The sequence below is a fragment of the Thermobia domestica genome, chromosome 11, assembly GCF_964235325.1.
Source record: "Thermobia domestica chromosome 11, izTheDome1.hap1.1, whole genome shotgun sequence".
In the NCBI taxonomy this organism is placed as follows: Eukaryota; Metazoa; Arthropoda; class Insecta; order Zygentoma; family Lepismatidae; genus Thermobia; species Thermobia domestica.
The window spans coordinates 123,229,350-123,257,005 of NC_137464.1; the positions used below are offsets into that span (position 1 = coordinate 123,229,350).

The 27,656-nt window shown below is 34.6% G+C and overlaps 1 protein-coding gene across 1 annotated transcript in view; it reads left to right on the plus strand.

Moving 5' to 3' along the window:
* Window positions 1-27,656, plus strand: part of Afti (aftiphilin) — a 114,415-nt gene that overhangs the window by 14,010 nt on the left and 72,749 nt on the right. The window contains exons 2-3 of the mRNA XM_081731094.1: window positions 1,629-1,783; window positions 15,703-17,063. Coding sequence (XP_081587220.1) covers window positions 1,666-1,783; window positions 15,703-17,063 — 1,479 coding nt within the window. The 5' untranslated portion in view covers window positions 1,629-1,665. The remainder of the gene's footprint in view (window positions 1-1,628; window positions 1,784-15,702; window positions 17,064-27,656) is intronic.

Consider the following 27,656-nt stretch of genomic DNA (forward strand, 5'->3'; position numbering starts at 1 on the left):
CCATCATCATTCACTTGTCTCAATCCTCCATCTTCCTTAGCCAAAAGGGCATAATGATGGCACATTAAGGTAAAAGATTTCATTTCGTTTCATTTATTTTGCCTCTGGGATCATTCCGAGCCCCGTTTGATCGTGCAGGGAGGGGTGACCTTCCTTTCTAGCTACAAAATGAACCTCCGGTCGCTGTTTCCAAATGCAGGGCATATACTACACAGCTTTCAAATGGAAGAAAATTAAGTTTTAATTAGCGCACTCTAATGGTATCCTAGCAAGAAAAACAGAAGTGAACATTTAGTATTAACAATAACACAGATTTGCACGAATTTTGAAACGTGTAAAACAAATGGTTAGAAGCAAACATGATGTTATATGGGGACGTCGCTTCACTAAGCCCACTCCCGTTTTTTTGAATTTTAGTGAATAACTTTAAAGACAATGAAGCATATAAAAATGTGAGAAGTGAGCCAGGAAGTATCTACAAAAGATTATTAAATTAACTAATAACACTTTCCAAACTTGACTTCATAATTATTGTGGATTCAAATTTATGAACTAAAGTTATTTGATTTTATTTTCAGTTTAGCGTTCCTTTCAGTAGCGAGGCTATATGAGACATGAACTACAGTTTAACGTGGAATCCGAACTACATGAGCTTCCGCCGTGAACCGAACCCGGATCTCCCATGCCAAAGACGCATATGCTAACCGCTTAGCCATGAGGGAGTTCTTATACACTAAACGAAAGTTCTGAAAAACTATTATTAGTTTATTTAATAGCGTTTTGTAGATAGTACCTGGCTTACTTTTTTGACCTTGCGATAATATCTCAGAATGTACCTGCTGTGTTTTGAGGGAAACTAAAGGAAACAGGAAAGCTGGACCAGGAATTTGAATCCTGAGCATGATAGGGGATTCCTATTCTATATTATATGGAATTACCTACCTCTTTGTTACTTACCTACATCTTAGAAAATTGTCTACTTTCCTCTTTCTAGAAATCGAAATCTATCCGAGTGCCAGTGGCGTAAAGTGTCCCCTCCGAAACACGGATGGGATTTCTTGGGTTTTGTTTGGGTGACAAGGGCATTCTATGATTTCATATGTGCAATAAAACATCAATGCTTAAATGGTATTTCAAATAAAAATACAGCTTTAAATATACGTGCAGAATTTAATAAAGTGCACCGCTTTTTTTTTTTTTTTTTTTTTTTTTTTTAACGAAGCCCTAGGGTTTTCACAACTCTGATAGTGAAAAGAGGGCTTAACCTAAACCAAGTAACCAACGTTTTTCACACCATACGAAGTTTTCTTTTTAAATAAATAAATATGATATTGTAACAGTTCCAATAATAAGTAGATATTCTCATTATTTATGTGTGACTATATAGCAGTTCTATTTCCAATTGATACTTTTTTATTTTTAATATGATACTTTATCTGATTATCATTCTTTGTTCTAGATACGTAATACAATGTATGGAGAAGTAATATCTTTAGTACATGTTATGTTTGTAATTGAACAACTTATTACAAACATAACATACATAATATTTGTGAACATTAGGCAGATAGTCAGTTTCATCCTTCTGAATTCTTTTATTATTTATTCGATTTTATCTTTCATTTCAGATTTTTATGAAAAACAACAGCTGTATCCAGAAGAATTATGGCCATACCTCCTATGGTGTCAACAACGCCGCCTCCATTAGATGATAATGCACAAGAAGAGGACGATGATGAATTTGGTGAATTTGCATCTGCAGACTTGTCGTACGATTTAACAGGTGCTAATAGACGTTAACCAATAGTTCGATTGGTCATTTTGCATTCTTTATACGTATATAATTTTGAACTTCGTTCAATAATAGGTTTGTGTTATAGAGAATTAAAGCTCTTTGGGCCCAGATAAACATTCAAATACTAATCGCTGTCTTGAACATGTGAAGTATATTTTACTAAAGTTATATAGAATGGAATTTTATCGTACCTAGCTATTAATAGGGCCCTGATTTTCGGAATAAAATTTTGACCATATAGGTAGTAGAATAGGTAATAGAAAACTGCAAAATAGAAACCATGTATTACATCCCTTCGGAAATATTAATAATTTATACTTTGAGAAGTCTCTATTTGTTCACTCATACAGTCGAGACTTTTAAGATGAAAATGACGTTCAGAGTTTCCAATGTAGGCAGTAACTAATTATGAGCAGCTTGTACGGGGTGGCGCACGAAAAACCGGCCCGGCACGCCACGATCATATTCAAAGTATATTCAAAAGTACATACAAAGCGCAAAGGTTTGGTTAGTGAAATGCATTTACTCTACTTATTTACTTACTGTATTTACTGAAGTGATCTTTGTCTTTTACAGTAGATGCTGAAAATGACCCCCTTGTATTTCAATGCATTTTTATGCATGCACTAACATGTTATTATTAGGGATGGGCAAAACCGGTATTTATAAAAACCGGAAACCGGTTTCTAGAAAAACCAAAATCCGATTTTCATCAAAACCAGTTTCGGTTTCCTTCGAAACCCGTTCGGTTTTCACCGAAACTGGTTTCGGTGAAAACTTTTGGAAAACAGAACTATTTCTGTGGAAAAGGAATCGGTTTCTAGAGAACAACGAAACACTGTTCTGGTCAGTAATAGAACCAATTTTGGAAAAAAACGAAACCGCTGTCGGAGAAAACCGAAACAGGTTTTGGAGAAACCGAAAACCGGTTTTGGAAAAGACAAAACCGGTTTTTAAAATTCTCTAAAATCGGTTTCGATTTTCCTAAAAAAAACAAAGCCGAGAAACCGGTTTTTGTTCCCACCACTAGTTATTATACACTTTGCGCAACTCTGCTGCAACAATTGCCAAAATCTCATTACGAGTATTGTCCTTCAAGTCTTCTAATGCTTCTGGATTATTTGCGTGCATTTTTCCCGTTAGATTACTCCACAGATAAAAGTCACAAGTGATCAGGGACTTGTGCACTGATCCGGCAAACGCGGCGGCCACAATCCTTTGCTGACAGTCCTTTCTTCTGTGAATCTTTCATAAATTCTTGATAGTGACAGGTCGCCCCATCCTGTTGAAAGAAGCCATAGGAACGTTTATGGGGCGTCAACTGCGCGTAAAATTCCTCAAATATTCGCATATACACATCACTGTTTACTGTTGTTTCAAAAAATATTGGACTCTCAATCCGAATTGCTGACATAGCACACCAGACTCCTATTTTCTGATCGTTAAGAGGTTCCTCATGAATCTTATGGGGATTGGTTGTTGACCGGTATCTGCCGTTTTGGATGTTTTACATGTGCTGTCAGATGGAACCAGGTTTCGTCACTCATAAAAGACAGAATTGGGTCCAACGTTCCATTATGAACAATTTCAGGTAACCACGTGCAGTAATTTACGTTTTCGCTTATCTTCCTCCTTCAGTTCTAGGACACATGTCACTTTATACGGCTTCATCCGTAGAGTTTTTAAGACACGTTGACAAGACCTACGCGAAATGTTCATTTTTGCGACAGTTTCCGTGTCGACTTCTTTGGACTCTGGATCATACGTGCTTGAATGAACCGGTAGACACGTACGCCTCCACTATTGCGATTCTTTCTTGTAGAAAATACATCTCGCTGAAATTTGCTTCATACGTCTTAACAAAGTCTTCACGGCTTTCGTACTGATAACTGACGACACACTACACAAATGTTGTCGCAACAATAGACGATAATGCGCAGTCTGCCCGTCTGTGGCGGGCCGGTTTTTCGTGCGCCACCCGGTACTTTAATGCTTGACCGAAAATATATACCAAAATAGATAGATAAGATGGCTTAGTTATTGAGTTTTGATTCCAGAAAGGTTCCTCTTTTAGTCATAGGCTTTGTGGACTTGTGGTGGGCATCATAATATTCATTTTTTTTTCTTTAAGGTTCTTCTTTGTTTTAATTTTTTTACTAATTATTTCATAAATATTCCCATCTATTTATCGTCCATCTCATGTAGTTTACGGTGCATAATTGCAGAAGTGAAACCAATGATTACATCTCTAAGCAAATGGAATATATAAAAGATCACACACTGCGTTTACTTTGTTGACCGTACAAGGAACCTAAATATAAATAAAAAACCCAAAACAAATGTTTTGAATGTACAAGAAGGAAAGAGAAATAGAGGCAGTGAGATTGTTTAAAAACATCTTACCTTTCAGAGACTTTCGACGATGTTAAATGCGATTCAGGTGAAATTCTAAGCCATAAGTTTTGACGTCAAACTAAATTATTTATTTATTTTGGATGCGGGATCCGATGTACCTATACATTAGTACTGTTACGCGAAATTACTACCTATTGATAAAGACAGGATTTTGTGGTAAATTAAAATTCGTAACTTCATTATAAAAATATGCGTAAAGCGGAATAAAATCGGTGAATAAAAATTCAATGTAAGAACACTATTTTACTTGGCAATTACAGTTAGTTACCTTTTATTTCACTTTAGTTTTCACTCATCAATCATCATGACATGAGCACACGCATGACTATATTAAACAAAAAATAACACTCCTCATCAGGGTTGGCAAAACCATGGTTTTTATTTTTAAAAAAAGCGTTTTTTTTTTTTTTTGGTTTAAACCTTTTTTTTTTTTTTTGTTTAAACCAGGTTTATATGGTTTAAATGATTTGCTGTATATATTCATATCATATATGGACAGAAATAAGTTTGTTTCGCCTTGATGTTATTATGCAACAACCGGGTTATGCTGAAAGGGGTCACATAAGCTTAAAGCGGAATAAAAACCGCTTTTCGAGTTACATCCGAGAGAAATTGTCCTCCATTTGAACTCAGCATCAGGACTAATTGGCCACAAATGCGATACGTCTGCCGACTCACTCACGAAGGAATCCTGATAAAAAAAAATACGTTGTACTGATCTTTACATGCTTCTTAATATAACTGTCAAGAGTCATTTCAGAAGGACAAAAAGATAGAGTTGCACAAGTGAAACCATTACACAGAATTACATATGAACTATTTCAAAGTACTACGGAATACAGAAGAACTAATTTAGTTCAAATTAGTTAACAACGACTTTTATTGGTCCAAATTAAAGAAATACAACGACTTAATCTGCATATCAATAAGAAAAGTGAATAAAGATACAAATTAATTATTTGATTCCACTTTGGCTCAAACTCATTTATACATAAATAGATACCAAAGATACTTCTTTCACTAAATGCCTCTCGTGGGGTCCCCCTTACACACACACACACAAAGTGCGGCATTTTCGATGTGTTTTATCAATAGTAAACATTGAAACGAAACAATATTTAGAATTTTTCTTCGATTGCAATTACATAACAATAATAACAACTACAAAAAAATCACAAAATAAACATTTATAAACTTGTAAAAAAAAAGTTGCTTTTGTAGCATAATCTTTTTGAATAATGAATGGGGAATTTAGGTCTGAATATAATACGAATAATATACGGGAGTGAAACGTGATAACCCACAAATGTGTGTTCATCAAGATTTTACAAACACTTACACTTTTACGAACATTTTTTTTTTTTTTTTTGTTTTTGTTTTAAACTTTTTTTTTTTTTTTTTTTTTTTGAAAAACCAGCTGGTTTAAACCAGCCAACCCTGCTCCTCATTGAATAAACGTATCATTTAAAGAATAAAAAATACACACACAGAGAACATTAATAGAAAAAATAACTTTAGTGTTCACAGTTTACTTATGCAAATAACACATAAGCATTGTTTTAGTATTTGCTGCTGTTAAATTTGTTCTTTTGTCGGTAACACAAAAGAACAGCTTCTTTTTGTGATTTTCGTTTCATTGTGCTTCATACACGAACCGCGTCACTTCCAGTTTAATCTTATATTAGAAAATTTACACATAACTAGTTTTTGACGTGCAATTAGAAATGTAGTAATCATGATCTTTAAATTCTTGTGCTCTCTCAAAACTGTAATTTTCGGCATTGTGCGGGTTGCTTTTCTGTTCAGAAGTACACGAGGCAAATTTGGGACCACACTTGTTGCAGCCCAGAAAACAAACAAATTGAGGGAGGGTTGGCGCTAAACACCCGGCAGTCCCATATTTCATTGTGGTAGATAAATGACGAACAAGTAACGTTTACTCACGGAAAAGTATGCAGAAGGGAGATATAATGATGATGAATAAATCGTAAAAGTGTCGAGAAATTGCCACTTTTGCTTTAATTTCGTGTAATATCGGGGCTTGTTGCAAATTTCGCTAATTCGAGAGAATTTCGCGTTTAATCGCGAGCGTTTTATGGCGTAACAAATAGTGAAAAATATATATTTCATACAAAACAACATTTTCATGCAAAACTGATACATTTCGCGTTTTCGCGTGTCACCAAAAAATCGTATCTCTACCTATTGACCGTCAGTCAGGGATTGTTTTTAATATAAGCTGAATCCATAATCTCGAGTCATGCAGTGAAAATAAAAATCAGGAAATCGTGTCTAATTTTCCTGAAATTTGAATATGTGAAACTATAAGAGAATCTGAGAAAACACGTATTTTGTTCTTTGTACCGGTTAAAAATTTTGTAGCGGAGAGAGAACAGTTCAAAGTTCTCCACGCAGAATCCACTGTTGAAAGTCATACTTTCAAAAAACAATAAATATCACAAAACCTTTCAACTCAGATTTTTTTAAAGTAAATTTATTGCTACATAGTATAAAGAAGGAAATCTAGACTTGTGCTCAAAACCAATCTTTATACAGCAATTACATACTAAATTTCTTTTTGAATTTTTTCCTCAAATCCTTATCTCTATGGGGGCCGCGGTGGCTCTGTGGTAGAGCGTTCACCTCTAGTGCATGGGGTCCATGGTTCGATCCCAGTTCGCGCTAAGTGAACTTTGTGGTGGACAGGCACCATGTGCGTGGGTTTCTTCGGGGTTCTCCCGTTTTCTCCCACTTCCTTCATTCCACCGTTTCATTCATTTCTCATCATCATCGTCTCCTTTAGCCCAGCCGTCATAACTGTGGGACGTAAATCTCAAAGATTTCATTTCATTTCATTTTTTCAAAAGTACACGTATGTTGTATTCACCTTTAATGCCTAGTACTGTTCCAAGATCTTGTTTAAAGTATTGGTAAAATGAGTTAAAAAGACAGTGACTAGCATACAAATAGGTAATAATTAATTAAAACAAAACTAATGTTCATTGAATAAAGCAGGAACATTAGCTGATCAAATAGTGAATATCAAAGAGTACTACATATTTTGAAAAGAAGGGCGTACCACTTTGCCTCTGGATTATGTAACAAAGTTTAAAATAATCATTTTTTAACCAGACATTCAATATATAGAAAGAAAATTATGAAAACCAAATTGGAATAATAATAATAATAATAATAATAATAATAATAATAATAATAATAATAATAATAATAATAATAATAAATTATTATTATTATTATTATTATTATTATTATTATTATTATTATTATTATTATTATTATTATTATTATTATTATTATTATTATTATACATAGTGTGGCTGTAATACTGTTACAAATTTCCAGAGGTAACAATACTGTCCGTTGAGAGAAGAACGAACGAACCTGGGGGTGAAATGTGCAATTGTGAGTGCTGCTGTAGAAAGGGATATATTTCTACACGCAAATCTATAGGCAGAATGGGATAAGGTGATTACGAAAATCAGATAGAAGTGATAGCGCTATAAGAATTGGAAAACTAGGGAGTGAAATTTTCAACTCGTTTAAAAAGACTACAAATCTTCTGCCATTTTATGCATAAAAATACACACCCAGTTGTAATAGTGTATTGTGTACTGTTTGGACAAAGTTAGTAGTACTCTGAATGACATACTTTACAGGCTTCGATAGGTTATAATTAGTGGTATAATGTTTCACTAGACCTTCGACTCTATCAGATGGTCCTTTTCCATGTCTACTTGTACGGAAAGGTATATTCTCAGGAAACTGCTAATATTGAAAGTTCGTTGAGTTGAAAGCGGTTTTTAAAATGACTAGCAGCCCCTACACCTAGTTCTGATTGGTTTAACACCAAGGTGACTTTGACCTGCTATATCTCCTGTACATTTTTTAAAAAACTAAAACAAAATATGTGTTTTTATGAGATTCTATTATAGTTTCATATGTTTAAATTTCAGGAAAATCCCCCGTCTGCATGTGTAGAGATGGATTGTACCTATATTGATCTTTATTTCATTATTGATTTAAAATTTTTTACTTCCTACCATTTGTAACATTTTATTCTTACGAGTTGAAATGTAATAGTTCATTCTCAGACGTATTACTTGAATACTTCACTTGCGATTCGTATAAGAAACGTAAACCTACATTTGTTCCTCGATATTTTATACAGAAGTTGTATATTTCGATCTTTTTGGAGATCTTCGTCAACAACTGTTTCTTCTGCATCGTTGGAAATACTTGCCTCATGTGCTTTCCTAAAAATAAATATATGTATAATAATAATAATAATAAAAGTTATTATGTTTGTGACTTCATACTTCTTGAACCATCCAATTGATCTCGATCAAATTTTCTACATAGATGAGGTTCTGACCTATCATTTCACTTTGACGGCACAAGGTAGGGGAAGGGACGATCAAACTTGCCATATAAATGAGGTTCGGGCCTGGAATATTTGTATCATTTCACTTTGATGGTACTACTTAGGAGTGGGGGAATGGGAAATATGTAAAAATAAATAAAAAGAAAGTGACTACGTAGAACTTAACTCTTGAACTACCCGACCGATCTCGATCAAATTTTCAACATAGATGATGGTCGAGCCTGGGATGTTTTTTATCAGTTCACATTTGTGAGTGCAACTTAGAGGAAGGGGGAGATATTTAAAAATAATCAAAAATGACCATATTAGTGTCGAATCCATAGTTTTCGGATTCGCTGAGATGAACAGTGGCACTTTCGATGCCATTTAAATCCAAATTCAGTCCATTATATCCAAAATGAAACATATTCTCCTCGTGCAAAAAGCGGGTATTCTGCTAGTAAATAAATAAACGCAAGTTTTGCACAGAAGAGACCATAATACATTTGATTACATTAGCAATTAGCGCCTATTAACTTTCAGTAGAATTTATATTATTAGTTCAATAGTCAATGTGAAATATATGAAACATGAGAGTGGCCCAACGTTTTCCTGAAGATGGTCATAATATAGTTAAGATGGCTAAGCAGTCCAACTCAGAGAGATATGAGGACTACAGAACTGTTTATGTCATTTGGCAGGCAGCACAAGTTATGTTTAGAATATTGAATAGAAGTTGTACGGAAGAACAAATAAAAAAAAAGTTGATGAGGAACAATTCAGTTTTAGGAGAGGTAAGAGCACAAGAGGTGCAATTGACTTAAGGGTAATCTGCGAATGACTTTCAGAAAAAAAAAAGAAATAGGTAGAGGTACGAGTTTTTCGCATTGTGCGATAAAACGAAATGCGTCAGAATTAAGTAATTTTCAGCTTCTTGACGTTTTATGATATTCTGTGTGTATTTTCATTGGTTTCCGTTGCGCGATAAAACGCGAAATTAACAGTTTTACGCGAAATTTTAAAAATATGTTTTCATTAATTTAAAAACGCTAGTTTTCCGCTAACGGAACGGTAGGGTGCATTTTGGGTGATTTGGATACTGCTATAGAGAACTTGTTGCGCGTTAGTTATACCATCGCAGCTGGATAGGGACTTCCGAAGTAATGATTGTTTGATGTTTGGGTAAATGCAGTTACATATATGTGGCTTCCAACAAGTAGTGCCAACTGTGAGAGGTTTTTCTTCCAAGTATGGACTGGTGATAAGTGACAAACGTACAACAATGAAGGAAAATGTGGAAGCATGTAACATGCTTATGTTTAATGCTTAAATGTAAATTGTGCCTATGTGATTTCAGGAGAGACCAAATTTTCCTTGTTATTGTAAGTTTAGTTACTGATTTTCCTTCCGTTTGATTATAAAATGATATAATTTTCTATAAGTGAAATTAACAGTCAAGTGAATTATTCAATATACAGTATTATGCTTTTAGATAATTAATGGTTTATTTTTGTAGTGATCTATGAATAAAAGGAACAATTGTAAAAAAAAAAAAAAAAAAAAAAAAAAAAAGTCAGGGAATATCTTTTCATCAAGAGCTACAAAATGCCGAACTTTATTTGGAAAATGCGACAAAACGCGAAATTTTCAAATTCATAGTGCGAAAAACTCGTGCCCCTAGAAATAGGTTATGTTATATTTATTGTTCTAGAAAAGGCTTTTGACCAGGTGAACTGAGAATTGTTTATAAGAGTCATAAAGAAGGTTGGGTTAGAATGGAAAGATCGAAGATTCATAAGAAGCTTACATGTGTCAACAAGGTTAAGTGTTACAATAGGGGAACAAATGACAGAGGAGAATGCCATTGGAAGGATAGTTCGACAGGATATTCTCTTTTGCCAACGTTATTTAATATTTGTGTAGAGGAGATAGTGAAGAAGAGTCTACATAATGAAGACGATATATTTCGGTAGAGGATAGAATGATTAAGTGTATACGGTTTGCAAATGATAATGGCGTTTGTTGCGGAATTTGAGAAGTTGTCATCAAACTTAAGGGGAAGGGGGGTTACAAAGAATATGGGAGGACAATAAATGTTAGAAAGAGAAAGACGAAAACCGTTGTAATTGAAACGAAGCGGTGGATGTTATATTTATTGTTCTAGAAAAGGCTTTTGACCAGGTGAACTGAGAATTGTTTATGAAATATAGGAGGGAAAAAAATAGGTGACTAGTTTTCGATACTTCAGTAGTATTATTAATGCTGATATGGAGTGCGAGCGTTAAGTAAAAGCAAGGATAAGAATAGTGAGAGAATCATTTATGATTAAGAAAAGTGGATTCTTGAATAAAGCGTGAGAAAAACTCATAAAATGTTTCGTGTGGAGTGCTGTACTGTATGGAGCAGAAACATAGAGATCACGCAAAAGCGATGACAAAAAACATGAAGCCTTCGATATGTGGGTATGGAGAAGAATGGATAGAATTAGCTGTCTTAAACGGAAAACAGATGGAAAGGTGTTAGAAATAATGGGGGAGAAAAGGACAATTTTAGATGTAATGGAGAACGGAAGAGAAGTTGCTTGAGACATTGGCTGAGAAGGAGCTATATCATGAGGAACGTGCTAGAGAATGTGTTAGCAGGAAAGAGGAGGAGAAAGCGAAAGCCTTGAAACAGTTCGATGACGGTATCGAAACGGAATAATTATACGTAAAGACAAAGGTTTAGTGAAGACCGTGGTGCATAGAAACTTCTCAGTTGCAGTAAACGAGATATGATGATGATGAGCTAATATAAAAGAACGTGTTGGTCGTAATTAACATTTATTGTTTGAGGTTCAGAAATTGATCTTTAACTAAGTGTTGATTATTAAAGTTGATTTTACATTCAAAATTACTTTATGGGTGAAAACACTATAATCCGCTAAACAAATTGATTATTGTAAAGATATACAATGGAGTGTAAAATCAACTTTAATAAATAACACCTAGTTAAATGTCAGTTTATGTATTTCTAATAAACCAATACATTCTTTCGCACTAACTAGTGGACTAATATTATAAATTCTAGTGACAGTTAATAGGTGCTAATTGATAAATTTGTAATGTAATCAAGTGTATTACGGAGTTTTCTGTGGTAAACTTCTACTTTTTAGAAAACCACACTATCCCATGAAAGGATATAGGCAAGAGTTTCCAGCGATGCAGAAACACAGTATTGATAGTTCTTCTAGAAGATCAAAATAAACAATTAATGTATAAAACCTCGAGATACAAAGATAGGTTTACAAAGGATCAATATCTACCTTATAGTTTCAATCAGTGCGATCAATGTTCATTCGCATATTTTAAACTAAGTAAGCTGTAACATTGAAATTGCACGGAAGAGTGTTGGTTTAAAAAGAAAAAGAAAAACTATTTTCACTAGTCTCGAAGTATTTCGTGTTTCCTTCTCTAGAAATAAATAAGATTTTAAAATAGAATCCAACGCAAACGACGGGTACATTGGGGTTATATTTGTAATAAAATATTACATAACAGCTTTCTTACCAGTTCTTCCCAACAAACTGTAATAATGGTGCAGGACAACATGACACCAGGTATGGAAATAAATAAAGCATACCATAACTAATTAACTTTATGGCCTATGGAACCCGGAGGTTCAATGCCGCGTTCACAAAAGTTCTCCACTGACTTCTATCCTTAGCCAACTGGATCCAGTTTCTACTTTGTATTCCTATCTCTACGAGATCCATCTTAATATTGTCCTCCCATCTGCGCCTAGATCTTCCTAATGGTCGTTTCCCGATTGGTCTTCCAGTAAAGACTTCGAAAGCGTTTCTGCTTTCTTCCATCCTGGCTACATGACCTGCCCACTTAAGCCTTCTAGACTTGATGACCCTAGCAACGTTTGGTAAACCGTATAAATTATGTAGTTACTCGTTATGAAGTTTCCGCCATTCCCCATTCCCGTTCCTCTTGGGTCCAAATAAAGCATACCATACGATATAAAATAGTCCAGTGTAGTCTCTTTCGCTAAGCTTTTTTATCAGATAGGGAACGGGAAGAATTACAGAAAAAAGTTAAAACAGAAAAAAGCTGTAAAACCATGTTAGAGTGAAGGATCATGTGATGCACGTGATAGTAAATGGAGTTTGAGAAAGAATATGAAACTAATGGTACTGGTAGGTCGATAAGAGTGAAAGAATAGTAAATGAAAAGTTCATATATCAAGAAACAGGATGGAGAATATGCCTTAAAGAAGCAAATATGGACAATTTATAACTAGTAAATAAATATACAAAAATGTAATACAAAATAATAATGGAAGATAATGCAGACTGAAAATTCTGCATAGGAAATAATTGTAAATAATTTATATATTAAAATGTTTGTTTATATGTTTGTGGCTAATTCCTTTCGACAATGAGATCTCGGAAACCACAAGCTCTAGAAACATTTCGTTTTTGCTGGTCGATTCCAATTTTTGCCAGTTCTCAATGAAATTTTCTGAAAATGTGTTGTTATTTTTGCCATTTAACGTTTTAGGGATCGTTTTCAGCCCATAAAAATAATATTGCCGCTAGGACGGTGCTGAGGTTAATATCCTTGCGATAGGCAGCTAGTAGAAGAGCTACGAATAGCAGGTTGGCAGATATTGCTTTGCTTTAGTCTGAATGGCAAAACCTGTTGCATGCTTGATACTTCAAAGGTCGATTAGAACTGCAATGAGATGTACTCGGATATGGACTTACAAGGAAAAATATATCCCAATTGACATCACCTATCCCTTCTCCGCTTTCTAAAAGTTGTGGAGAAGTTTGAGGAATACCTTTTGGTCTCATCCTAGACGAAGGGAAAATTCCAACGTACATCTCGTTGCGCGAGAAAGCAGGCTACGTCTTAGGCGGCTAACGTAGTTGGGCGGCTACGTCTTAGGCGGCTAACGGACCAACTGACTGCCGAGATAAGGAGTGAACCTGTATCTGGTGCCGACGGCCTCCTCGGAGGTCGTATGAGCGAATAGAAGTCAGGATACTTTATTGTTCTTAGGAGGGGAAACGTCCTAAAAGATGGATGAAGTACAAGGTGGTTAACGGTATGGAAATTGGAAAGGAAATGGGAAAACTACCACATAATTATTATTTTTAGGAGGTACGAAAAAGGGGAATAAATACAATGACAGGTTCTTCCTGAATAAAATAGTCTTCCGTTTGGATCTCCGGTTGGGGACTATTCCGGAAGAATCATGAAAGGAAAAAACAATAATAATAATTTCAGCTTAGGAACCTGGAACGTACGAACGTTACGACGTGCGGATAGACTTAAAAAATTAAAAGTGGAAATGGATAAATGTAAACATAATGAATTTGAGTGAAGTGCATTGGTCAAAAAAGGATGAGGTAGTATCGGGAAATTAAAGATATTTTATTTGGGTGTACCACTGAACCACCGCATTTCTTATAATGAAGTTCTGTATGCAAAATACTTGTATTGAAAAGAGAATAGGGAGGGGACAGATAGCTAGTAACATGGTGAGTATAATACATTTGCTTTCCTCACTCAGTGATAGAGTTCACCTCTGGTGCATGGGGTCCTTGGTTCAATCCCAGCTCGCGCCAAGTGAGCTTTGTGGTGAACAATACCGTGTGCGTGGGTTTTCTTGGAGTTCTCTTGTTTGCTCCCACTTTCTTCATTCCACCATTTCATTTCTCATCATCACTGTCTCCTTTAGCCTGGGACGTAAAAGTTGAAGGTTTCGATTCATTTACTTTTCTACTAAGCTGGTAATGCAGTCGAAATTGCAGAAAATAGCTTTCTTCATTACAACGCATTAGACAAGTACTTTCCACTTCCGATTTCAATTTAAGTGCAATATTCGTAAAGTCATAGTTTCGGTTCCAAATAATATGTCTGCTAGATAAAAATAAAATAAAATAAAATAAATAAATAAATAAAAATACGATGGTGTTTGACTTGTTTCATGCAACTCAGTTTTCTTACCTTCCTTACTTTTTATTCATTTGGTCTTTAAAGTTCCTTCTTTCGGAAATTTGAACAAAAATTGCATTTCTTTCTTTAAATATTTATAAATTAATATGTAACCTAGCCATTATAAATTACAGGCTTTCCATTGCTTCTATATTTCCTTCATTTTAACGAAACCTCTTTTATTTTCATGGCATTGCTACTTCCACTTGTGGAAATAATGTAGGGAAATAAGTTCTGGGTGGTTGGAGAGCCTCTTTGTCTCCACAGTAGTGTGGTTGAATGGAAACTCTTCTGTGTTTCGTCCTTTCCTGCTTATTGTCTAAAGATAATTACACCAAACAATATGCAGTTAGCGCAAAAAGTATTCATACACCTACAAAATGGAACAGAAAATAAACTAGTTTCGTCATATTCATTGAAAAGTTCTATTGAGTAGTGATTTTAAAGACTTATAAATAATTTATTTAGGTGTATCAATACTTTTTGCACTAACTGCAGGCAAATAATTGTAGACTATGTTAAACATAGTCAAATCATACCTTAAAAGCTCCAGCTGCAGAATATTTACATTTTAGATTTTATTTTATATTTCAGATAGTTGTTCCAGGAAGGCTGCAACGGTATTTCTTTGCCTTTCTTTGTTCCTTGTTCTTTCAAAATGTTCCCTCAGAATGTTCCAGGAAATAATTGAAATGTTTCTTTTTCACAGCTGCACGAAACCTATATTTTTTCGTCCTAAGTTTATGGTACCAACAAATAACAAACAATACCAGAAGTATTGGAGGAAATACGTGATGGTTGACGCATCCATTGCACATACCATATTTTATTTATTTCGATTTCCTTTGTTTCCGTCTTCTAATAAAAATGTATTTGGTGATGTCTTACAGCACCGTAAATGTGAAATGACAAGGCTTAAGATGAACGTTAATGAACTGGATATAACCTTTTATTTAATAATTAACACAAATTCCAATTTTTTAAAAATTATCTTTTTCAACTCTCACAGATCTTGTATAGTAAGTATTATAAATTTATCTTTTTTATATTATTATTATTATTATTTTCTTTCTTTTGCGTCTTCTCATATAAATACTGTAATATACGTATTATTGTTGCAGGTTTTCCAACACAAATCTCTACTGTTTCTCAGAAGTGGACGAGTTCTGATTCTGATCTAACTTCAAATACAAATAATGCAGATAGTGATAACTTAAAATTACGTGATGGAAGTCAAGAGATTCATGATAAAAATGAGGATATTTGTGAAGATTCTGGGAATAAAGAGTCAAGAGAAGAAGTAGAAAATTTTACCGAGTTCACAAATATTACGAAATGTAGAGCAGAAATTCTTAATGACTCTTCTTCTAGCCTTTTAAACGCAAACCAACATGAACTTCAGGACAATACCAGTCAGGATTCAGTAGTGTCCGCAGCAACTGACTCGGGTTTGTGCAGTGGTAGTCAGCATAGTGATGAGACTTCGCCAACGCCACATATTGAAGACGGCAATACATTCGGTAATGTGTCCCCCGTGGAAGGAGACTCTACGTATTCCGATCGTAGTGAAGAAGGAATAAATATAACTGGAAGGCAGGATGAATCTAGTGGTAGTGATGAAACATTGGTAAAGTCAGTAATAGATAGTGAAAGTAGGAAGAATTTCGTAGAAGAGAAGTACATTCCAGAGGTAGATGCAAGAGAAAGATGTGAAGTTTCTAACTCGAGAAACGACGTGTTTGATACACACACACAGATTTCGCCCGAAGACAACGTTGATGATTTGAATGTTTGGAAATGGAAGACTGTTCAGAGTGAAGAAAATATTCGTATCCCTGTTCCCGGATCTAATATTACTAGTTTATCGGACAGTGAAGTAACAAATTCGAATGTAAATTGTGATTATGTAGAAAATTTGTCAGATGAAATTTCAGTTTCTCACGTGGGCCATACTGATACTCAAGTGTCAAATAAAGTCGCGGATGTTCCTGTATGTAATGATTGTGAAGATAACGATTTCACAGAATTCAGTGGGTATGAAGTGGACAGACTTACAGTTGATAGTACAGATAGTGATGATTTCGGAGGTTTTCATAGTTGTTCCGGTGAGAATAGTGGTGAAAAACAAAGTGATAAGTTAGTTGCGAAGCACAAAACTTGTGAAGGTTCTGAATCTCCGGAAAACCGAAAAGATGTGAAGGTGCTTGTTGATGATGATGATGGTGGTGGGGGGAATGATGGCAATGATGACTTTGCTGATTTTGCGTGTGTCAGTGACTGGAATCAGAAGGGGACTGAGGATGATGGGTTTACCGAATTTCAAGCAGCAGGACAGAATGGTGACTGGGCTACGTATGAATCTGTGCCATTTGAAATATCTATAGCTGATGAAGCAGCAGTGTTTAGTCATTCTGATGACTACGAGGAATCAATGCAGCCTGTTTTGTCAGGAGATGAGAAAAGTGATACAGATCAGAATCAGGTAAAACTTTATTTTTATTCCTTATAAAAAAAAAAGTTATTATATATTATATATGCCGAATATATATGTGTGTGTAGTTCCAGAGGTCATTTTGTTTCATTATGGCACTCAATGACCTCTTTGTTTTATTTGTACAAAGTTACAAATGGTCATGTCATCCCAAACAGATCATTCTCTCCCAAAAGTCGGTCATTTAAACAATATTAAAAAAAAAAAAAAAAAAAAGTCATTCCCTCCAAATGAGATCATGTCATACCAACCTATTTGTTAAGAAAATATTGAAAATAAACGTCTGAACTTCTATTCTAGGGAACTTTGAGAGCAAAAAGAGCAATTAGACGAACTCCAGGTTACAAAGCAACACCTTCGGTATATAACAGTCTTTCAATATCATAATCTGAATGTCAGCGGCATCTCCAGGAATACGTTTTGGGGGGATTCGAGTATACATTTGGAATGAAAATAGGTTTCGAAAAACGAGACTAAAATGAAAATTAGCATCCTCTATGTATTCATTTTTTTTCTTCTGTATCATGATGTATAAGTTAGTGTCGTTTCCAGAAATATATTCTAGATGTTTCTTCGATTGTATCTCTAGAACAATAACATCTATCGGGAAATGAATTCCATGTTTGAAATCAGTATGCTTAATTTTTCAACGTTATGAGTATCTATCCAGTATCAGTCAACGTCGTGAGTATCTGTCCAATATCAGTCAACGTCATCCCTGGAATATAGTTTTACTTGGAGATGAAATAAGTCAATTAGGAAGTGAATGTATCCTCCTTCCCTCAATGATAATAATAATAATAATAATAATAATAATAATAATAATAATAATAATAATAATAGAAAAATCCTTCACAAAGTTTTCAGAAGGCTTTCAGAGTTCAAAACGGTACTCTGAATTTTAGCAGATATAAGGTATGCTTGGTTTGCAATAAGATACATATTGCTATTGTTTCGGGTTGAAATTATTGAGAGGAAAAGGATGAATTCATTCCTCGTTATGAAAGCATGTTAATTTTTACTTTTAAAAAAATCATGAAACAATTCGTATAATTTCCTTCAGACTCTCCAGTGAGGCCTATTGCTAATGGATAATATCAGTTAACGGCAAGGGTGAAATTTATATTAAATTAAGAATCAGGTTTTAGAGTAACTTCCGGGGGAAAAAAAATCGTGAGGCAAGAAATGTGTTTCTTCGGAAGGTTAAAAATTAGTGTCCATGACATTTGGGCGCAGACGTTTAGGAGCGGCCGTTTAGGTGCAAAACCTTTTATCCAAATAGGTTTGCATACCTATATATGTTATAGTATATTCCATAACTAGAGTCCAGATGTTTAGACATTGGAAATTTCTAAATACTTCTACAAATAACTTTGCAAAAACTAAGAAATAACATCTCGAACACAACAAAGTTTCTGCACATCATCCACAACATGCCTCTATCAGTTTAAAACAAATAGGAAACAACTGCAGCAGGCTCTTGACTATCCGAGTCATGATATTCGTACTCCGTATTATGTTGCTTAGTCCTTTTTAATAAATTTCTTTTTAATAAAATAAGATATATATATGTAATAAAAAAATGTAATTTGTGTAAAAAACGTACTTTTACATTAATGTTTAGTCATTTTAAACATGTGACTATATATTCATACTGTACTTTGTAGCCTACTTGAATTTTCGAGTCAGACATTATAGAATTTATCTTAAAATGTGTATATTACTGTACATGTTTACATTTTTGTACTGTACATTTTTGCACTTTCATCTTCTATAATAAATTATTAAAACACATGGTACAAGAAGAACAGCATTATTTCCAATAGGGGGTGTGGAATCTGTATGGCAGAATTCTCAATGACCATAGTCACGAACGAACACCACGCCGAAGTGGCACATCGTGGACTGCAATCGGAGCTTCAAGTGCACCATCCGTCGATTTGGCTTTTTATTAATGAATTTCGGACACAAAAAAGCAGGACTTAGTGTACGAATCAATGCTTCGAGGAGAAGACTCGCCAAGAAAACAAGAAAATATATTCAGGCAGATGAAAGAATTCGCCGTATTGTACAGAATTTTGAAACTGTTGACATTGTAGAGTATCTGTGGGGTTTGGCTCATAATTCCGTCATGGAATGATAATGTCATGATAAATTTAACATAAGACAAAAATAAATTATTCAATATCTATATTATATTTCACTGTGGTTTCCTTTCCAATTATCTCTGTTGCAAATACATAGTAATAAACAGTAATAGAATGTTAGGAATAGCTATGAAGTTATAAATATCCAAAATACTTATTCCTTTACGTTACAGATGATATAAAGGTAACTTCACAGAAGCTTATTTCGGAGTGTCACAGGATGCCTACAATAAATTTTATTTAAGTTAAGTACAGATTCATGCTGAAAAAAAAAAAATCTGCAAGTTATGGTCTCCGATTTTCCTGAAATTAGGATACATATATCATTCTAGAAACAAAATAATTAGACCCATGTTTTCCCCTTGTGCGTTATACAAAAATTTACCAAAACTAAAGAAGCATTTAATGCAACTGAGACTTTCAGTGACTGTTTACCATAGGACATACTATAACAACGAAAATTTAGAGTTTTTAAAGGCAGTTTTTTAAATAAAACGGATCAAATTTCACCTTTCTAATTTTTTTTAAAAATTATTAGTTGTGCAATTATTTGTTTCTGATATTAGTGCCTATTTTCATGGCTTTTAGTGCGTAGACGTCCTGGTTCTAGTTACGAAATACATTAAAACCCATTTAAGTAGGTTAACCTATTCAGGTACGACTTTGCGCCCAAATGTCTCGCACCCAAACGTCGTGCTCCGAAATTACAGCTGGTTGTTTGGAGTTTGGTGTTCCTTTTAGCAGCGAGCTTATATAAAACATGGATCTACAGCTTAACATTTGGTCTGAGTATTAGCTCCCGCCAGGAATCGAACAGTGATCGCCCGTGGCGAAAACACGTGTACTAACTGTGCAAGCCACAAGGGGGAATCAAGAAGAATTACTGCTGTTGATTATCGAAATTAAAAAAGACGAAAGCAATGCAATTGTCAGATTATATATAAAAATAATTCGCGAGAGTCTACAATGCACAGTATCACAAGTTTAATATTCAGTTTTTCAATTCCGTTTCATTTATTTTTAGTTTAATGTCCCTTGATTATTCTCCGAGGTTAAGAGAGACGGCGATGATAATGGTGAACGAAATGGTGGAATGTAGAAAGTGAGAAGAATCGGAAAAACCCTATGAAATCCCACGCACATGGTGTTTGTCCACCAGAAGACTCAATTGGTGAGAGCTGGGATCAAGTCAGGAATTCAAGACCAGAGGTGAGCACTTTACCCTTTTCCGTGACCGACTTAAACCTTAAGCAGCAGGGATGACAGAAGAACCCTAAAGAAAATATATATCACAATATGTGAAACCGGTAGCGTCATTTCAGTTGACAAGGGGGTGGTGTAGCAACATTCTCAATCGACATAAGAGTTACGTTTACGTTTATATTAGTATAAATTGATTAAATAGCATGGACTTCTCAATCTCAGGTGGACAGTTGCTCGTGCGCCCGCGAAATGCGGGGTTTGCCCAAGTGGGCTTTCGGGTTTGACCCACCTGAAGAAAGAAAAGAAAAAAAAACTTTAAAACCCACCTGGGTTTTTGATCTTTTTGTTAGTATATTGTTGGTACAATTAAGGTGATCACATTGCAGGTGATTTTTATCAGATTTTGGACTTCCTGTGGACGAATTAGATGCTTTCATGTTAAGGTATACAACATTCAACATAAAACCTTTATAAAGTTCTGAATGTACTGAATGAGTTTTAAAAAAGCCTGAGATAATTATAGAACAAATTAATGCATGGATTATGCTTATAGCCTATTTGAAGTAAAACATGCAATTTATATTTTAGAAACTTCTTCCGTGAATAATGTACTCGCCGACCCGGCGACGCCGAGGGACGTTATCCTTCATATGTTTGTCGGATTTAAGACCATAAGCACCGTTACTACCAGTAAATATGTAAATACATTAGTAAAACTATTAGTATTATTTCTTATCTTTGATGATAACACAAGTATTCTTCTGTAAAATTTTATTCAGTCATTTGTTGCTACTCTTCAAATAAGCATTCTGTAGAATCAATACCAGCAATAGGGTAAAAATTCTTGTCAAATTTAAGGAGCTTAATGCTCGGAATTCCGAGCACTACGTAACGCTTACTATTTCAAGTGCTGAATTCAAACTTCCAATGTAAAATTTCAAAATGACGGCCATTTTTTCAAAACAGCAGTGAAAATTGTTGCAAGTTGTGACAATGACAATTTTGAAATATAAATCACATTTTAACACTTTTACTCCAAAGACATTGAAATATTTTGAAGCAAAAAAAAAAAAAAAAAAAAAAAACATATTGGCTCAGGTGGGTTGGGTTTTTCAAAAATACCAGGTTTTTTCAAACCCTGCCGAAATGAGTCCATACGTGAAAATGAATGTATTTATTTATAAGAACAATAGTGGAAATTCGTTATCACAGCTATGCATATACTCGAATTTGCATTATAGAGTGAATTTTATACTCTTTTACTCCCTTATTTTTCACCCAAAGAATAAGTTTATATTTCAATTTTACCACATTTCTAAATCTTTTCAAGCCACTATATCTTTTTCTGCCATCAAACTTTCAATGTTTGATCTGTTGTCAGTGTTCTTATTTTAGGGCCTTCGAAAATAACTTCCTTCAGTTTAGGCTCAGACAAAAATTGAAATGTGGCACTATGAACTTGAAGCACTTTATGTCTTTATTCAACGTCTTAATAAATTTCTTCCTAAGACTAAGCCTGATATGTAAGAAAGAAAGAAGAATCCTATATCGATTTATCAAACTTCCCTTATAACCAGGATGGGAAAAAATCATGAATTAAAAAAAAAAAAAAAAAAACATTTTTGTTGATTTTTTTATTTTGATTTTTTATTTATTTAAATCACATTTTTCTTCTCGAATAATACAAGTCGCGAACTGAAGAAAAAAAAAACATTAGGAATCAGTATTAAATGTTAATTATGCCATTATGCCAAGTGAAAGTATTGGGATTGAATTTTGAATTCATTCCCAATCGTTAACATATTTTAGTCCTAAGCAGTGGCGTCGGAAGTATTTTTCAGCTGGGGGGGGGGAAGTGCTGTCTTGAAAATAGACACAGGAATGTAACATAGATAAGATAATACGAATATATGTTCGCCATGTAACAATAATTTGATTTGGTTGGATAATACTACTACTACTACTACTACTACTACTACTACTACTACTACTACTACTACTACTACTAATAATAATAATAATAATAATAATAATAATAATAATAATAATAATACAATACAGCTGTAAACAGTTTCGTGAGAGTGAAATTTCCATTTATGAGAAGCGTCTTGGTTTACATCTTTAGATTAATTAATCTAGTGTCAGTTTTGTGCTGGATTTAGTCTGATGCAGAAATTTTCAAGCACTGAAATCACAATTAAAAACATATAAAATTGTAAAAATTGCACTGCTTACAATGTGTATGAGTACAATTTTTACCATTTTATATACCGGTACGTATTTTTAACTGTATTGGAAATGACCACGCGGCCACTATTAAAGAATTTTAAAGCTACTTAAATTACTTGGAAACGAGGAAGTTAAAAATATATTTTTAAAAATCCAGTTCTGGTGTTGCAGTATACTGTAATATTAGAAATTCCTATGTAGAACTACAAACGTTTTAGTACTTTGTAGTAGAAAGTAACTTGAACATTATAAAACAGGCTACATAATCAAGTAAAAAAATATGAAACTATATTTATTTTCTACTTATGTGCCAGAAATGGAAAAATGGGATTTTCACTAAAGACTTCATGAAATTTATATAGAAAATTCAATTACATTAATTATCCAGAGTTGCTTGTATTTTTTTACTACACTTACTTCAGTATATCCAGTTTGTTATTACATTCACCTCTCCTAATGTCATTATATTTACTTCACTGCACACTAATAAAGTACTACACAATTAATAAGGAATAATTCAAATTTATATTGAATTTTAGGTGCTATTTTGTAATATAAAGAATTGGTTATATAACGCTTAACATTTTCACTTTCTTGATTCTAAATTTATTTCTTTTCAAAATTGACCAAAAGTGGCTTTCCTTTCGCTTGTCTTAGATATGAATTCTCTTGCAATGGTGTTTAAATCACAGATTGAAATCTGGTCGTTATGCACATACAACAGCAGATGAGACAATCTTTTCTACGTCATGGAAGTCCTCAAATATATCTTTAGACGACGCAAAGAGCTAAATGATCTTTTGCAAGATGCTGAAAAAGCTGGCAAAGTGAGAACGAGAGTCTCTAGATGAACAATTTGGTCGAGAAGGCTGCGAACAGTTCAGGTTTCAGGACTATTAGTTTTAAATATGCTGGTGGTCGTCATCGAAGTAGGTGGAAGCAGTGAGAGCTGAGCGCATAATCTATCCAGGTTAAAATCCGACGCATGAACTCCCAATTCCTGCCTCAAATAATCTCTTGAGAGATGCTCACAACATACATCATCTTCACAAAGCATCTTCTCGAGTTATAAGAGTTGTTTGAGGCCTGGATGATTGAAACGACGCTGTACTTCATTCAACAAATAGTCAATGATTTCGATGTACTTTTTCGAAGAACTGATACAGGTTCTAGAGTAGCTGCTATAGAAGGATTATCAGTCTGCTTCAACCTAATTGGTGTTCTCTTTGATCTTGGTGAAGTGGACAATTTTAAGTGTAGTCTGTCTGCATTTTCCTTCGCTTCCTTATAGATGTTTTCAAATGCACTGTTTGATCGTAGGTTTCTCATAGTGTCCTCTAAAATCGCTGTTGCTGTTTTAGCTCTAGAGGCAGAAGCTTCAGAATTTTGAAGCACTTTTGCTAGTTGTTCGCAAGGTACAAAAGTACATATACTGTCAGAAAAAAAAATATTCCGAATTTGTTCATTCTTTTCAAATACCCTTTTAGTATTACTTTTTGACCATCATCTGGACCACTTGTATTACTGATGATTTTTTTCAACGTGATTTGAATTCGTTTGTAGTAGATTGAAATCTGATTAGAGATTTTCGTCTAACACAGCAGCGAGTAGGACAAAGAGGCAGCAAATGTTTAGGATGACTTTCGTTGTTAGTTTTACAGGACTCAAGAACGATGTCGGCGTTTGTTGTTTCTCGTTTTGCAGAATCCAGGTTGATGATACAAACATCTTTCACTATGGCCGATACGTCACACAAAGATTAGCATTTTCGTGCTACTTCCTGAAATGTAAGATCTAATGCATGATTACTGCAATGAATGTATACAGCTTTCGGATGTTGAGTCAAAATTATCTTACCGCCAAGTGAACTTTGTGGTGGACAAACACCGTGTGCGTGGGTTTTCTCGGGGTTCTCCCGTTTCCTCCCACTTTCTTCATTCCACCATTTCATTCATTACTCATCATCGCCGTCTCCTTTAGCCTAACGGGCATAATCGTGGGACGTAAAACTCAAAGATTTCATTTTCAAAATTATCTTCTGCACACCATTCACTCGTCCTGACATATTAGCTGCACCATCTTAACACTGGCCGCGGATATTTCCTGCATTCAGGTTAAGTCTCGTTAGAATATCTTTAATCGCGAATTCTAATGTTTCCGATTTTGTGCCATGTAGGGTAATCATTTCCATAATTATTTTTTTGGATTTGATGAGTCAGAGTGAACACAGTGCACACAGAGACAACTGATCTTTCTTTGAAATATCAGTCGTGGAGTCGGCTATGATTGCATAAAATTGAGACTCTTTAACTTCTGCTACCAAGTCTGTCTGTATTGCATGTGCCATAATCCTCAAAATTGCATTATTTCAATCAGCACCAAGCCAGTTATCCTGTCGATTAATCCATTGGCTGAGAACAGGCACATCCATTTTTCTTTCATCCAGGAGCGACATCAAATTACCCGTACTATGCAAATGTCCACTGATTGCTTGACCACTGTGAGCTAAATATCTAAGACTACTAATTATTACAAGCAGCGACTGTCTTCCTTATTTTCTTGTTGTTTACGAACTTGGTCGGAAAGTAGAGCTGAAATAGGTGTTCTGTTTCTGAACTCATATCTTAAACTAACGGAACGACAATGGACATCGCATTTTTCATGTGCTCTGAATTATGAGTCCTACCTCATACATTTTTACTCCTCACTATAAAACTTACTGCACTCTGCATATTGTTTGTAAGAACATTAATTTCACTTTATAGAAAATGTATTTAAATATCCTGTTACTTATTTAAACTGTTATATTTTTTAAACTTTAAAATCTCGCTCAACGGCTCGATTCACATTGAAACTTACGATTACTTAAATAACAATTTTTAAAGAATTTACAATGTTTTGAGAATGTAGACCAATGGAAATAAAGAGAATTTTCAATTCTTTTTCCTAAATCTTTCTGTCTAACATGGGGTCAGAAAAGCGCCCGGTCCCATGTCTCCAAGAGAAAAATGAATCTGGAATAGAGAATTTTTTCACATTACCATAGAAAGCAAAATTTAGTTCATATAATCGCTGTTGTGTGATGTTTTTACAGTTTGAAAGTAAGGGGGCAAAACGAGTATCTTGCCCCCTCTAAAAGCTGTAGAGGGGCCGATGCCCCCCTTGTCCCCGTGTTTCGGCGCCCCTGGTCCCAAGCAATGTTTCTTAAGCATTAAGGAAAAAGTACAGCAACGTTATCAACAGGCATTTTTTTAAACAAAATTTATTGATATTTGGAAGAAACATATCTTTTTAAAAATTGGGCAGTACAGAACTATTTGCGGTATGAATACATATAAAATACGTAAATTTGGCTTTCGGAGAGAGGATCGGACTCCTTAAATAAATCCCTGTTATTTGGGAACAAACAAACATACGCTCACACACAAGAATTTTTGTCTTAAATGTCGAGTGGTGATTTCCCTGGGTGGAGCTCATCGCCTTATATCAAGAGGGTTCCGAGCTCGAACCCCGGTACGTACTAAAATGGTTAGAAATCTACATTAAACTATAGGTCCCTAGGCACTAAAATTCAAACTTTATAGTCAGGTTGGCACTAATAGGTCCAGGGGGGCAGGGGGCACTAATAAGGTTCAAGGAGGTCTCGAACACCGTTACTTCACACAGACACACACACACCTTAACTTACGTACTTTCTGTGCAACTCAGGAGGCCGACATTAAAACGTAGAGGGTCCGTCGCTCCCTGAGATATGGCTGAATTCAACTATGATCCCTAGTCCCTACATCAGGACATCTTCACTCGATGGAAAGCAGTGGCAAAGACAAACCACCAAGCTTCATCTTGCTCAGGGGCTTTGGACAGTACATAAATCAAAATTAAGTAAAAAGGAAAGAACATTAATTGTTCAACAACCCTAAAACTAACACAGCTAAACATAAAGCAAGTGAATACCAAAGCGGTTTATTTCCTTCAGTGATTTAATACATATGAAATACATAAATTTCTCCTGAAGTTATGTTAAATGTACAAAATTTTCAAGTTTCGGGGAGGGCTTCCCCTGAATCGCCCATATTGGCTGGGAACAGACAGACAGATGCGCACAGAAAAGAATTTTCATCTTAAATGTCGAATAGTGATTTACCCGGTGCAATAGTTACCGATTTACAAACCCTATGTTACGAAGATAGGAAAGCAGAATTGCCCTGTAACTGGTTCGAAACTTAAAGACTTAAGTCAGATAATATTTTAAAAGCCTAGCATGTAAGTTGACCTAGACTTCAGTCTAGTATGATTCGACTGCTCTAAAATTTGATACTTTATAGTTACACAATCTGTCTGTATTTTCGTTTCAAATTAATTTATTTTGAAATTTCATTTAAATCAACGATTTTTGTTATAAAGATCAGGTGATTTAAATCATGATTTAAATCAATCCACCCTGCTTATAACATTATATAATAATTCAAAGAAGTTCGACTGATCCTTTTTTCAATGTATGTGTTAAAATCGGACATGCCTATTCCATTGGCGTCGTTAAATGCATTATTCTAGGAAGCTGTACGTAATAGTAGTAAGTTGATAACATATTTTGAATTAGCACACAAAAATGATCGGGATTGACATATTTTCTTGTAAAACCCGAAATTACTGCAGACCAATGCTATTAATGTACAGTATAAGTTTTAGCATACTATTGTAATTGTTACTTCTATTCATGCACGCATTCAACTCTTACTGCATTACAGAACCGAGTGAAAGTTTTACAAGTTGGAGGTTTATACCACCTTATCCTCCATCTATTTCAGTCTCAGGCAGCGCGAGTAATTCGTAAGCTGTCGAAAAATAAAACGTGATGTGCGAAAGTGGCCCTAAAACATGTTCTTTAATGAATTCATCTTTGCTTTTGACTGATGTCAACCACAAGTGATAAGAGCTCATTTTTAAGAAAGAAAGAAAAAAAATGGATGAAAGTATAGTAATTGCTAGGAAAGATATAAGTGAA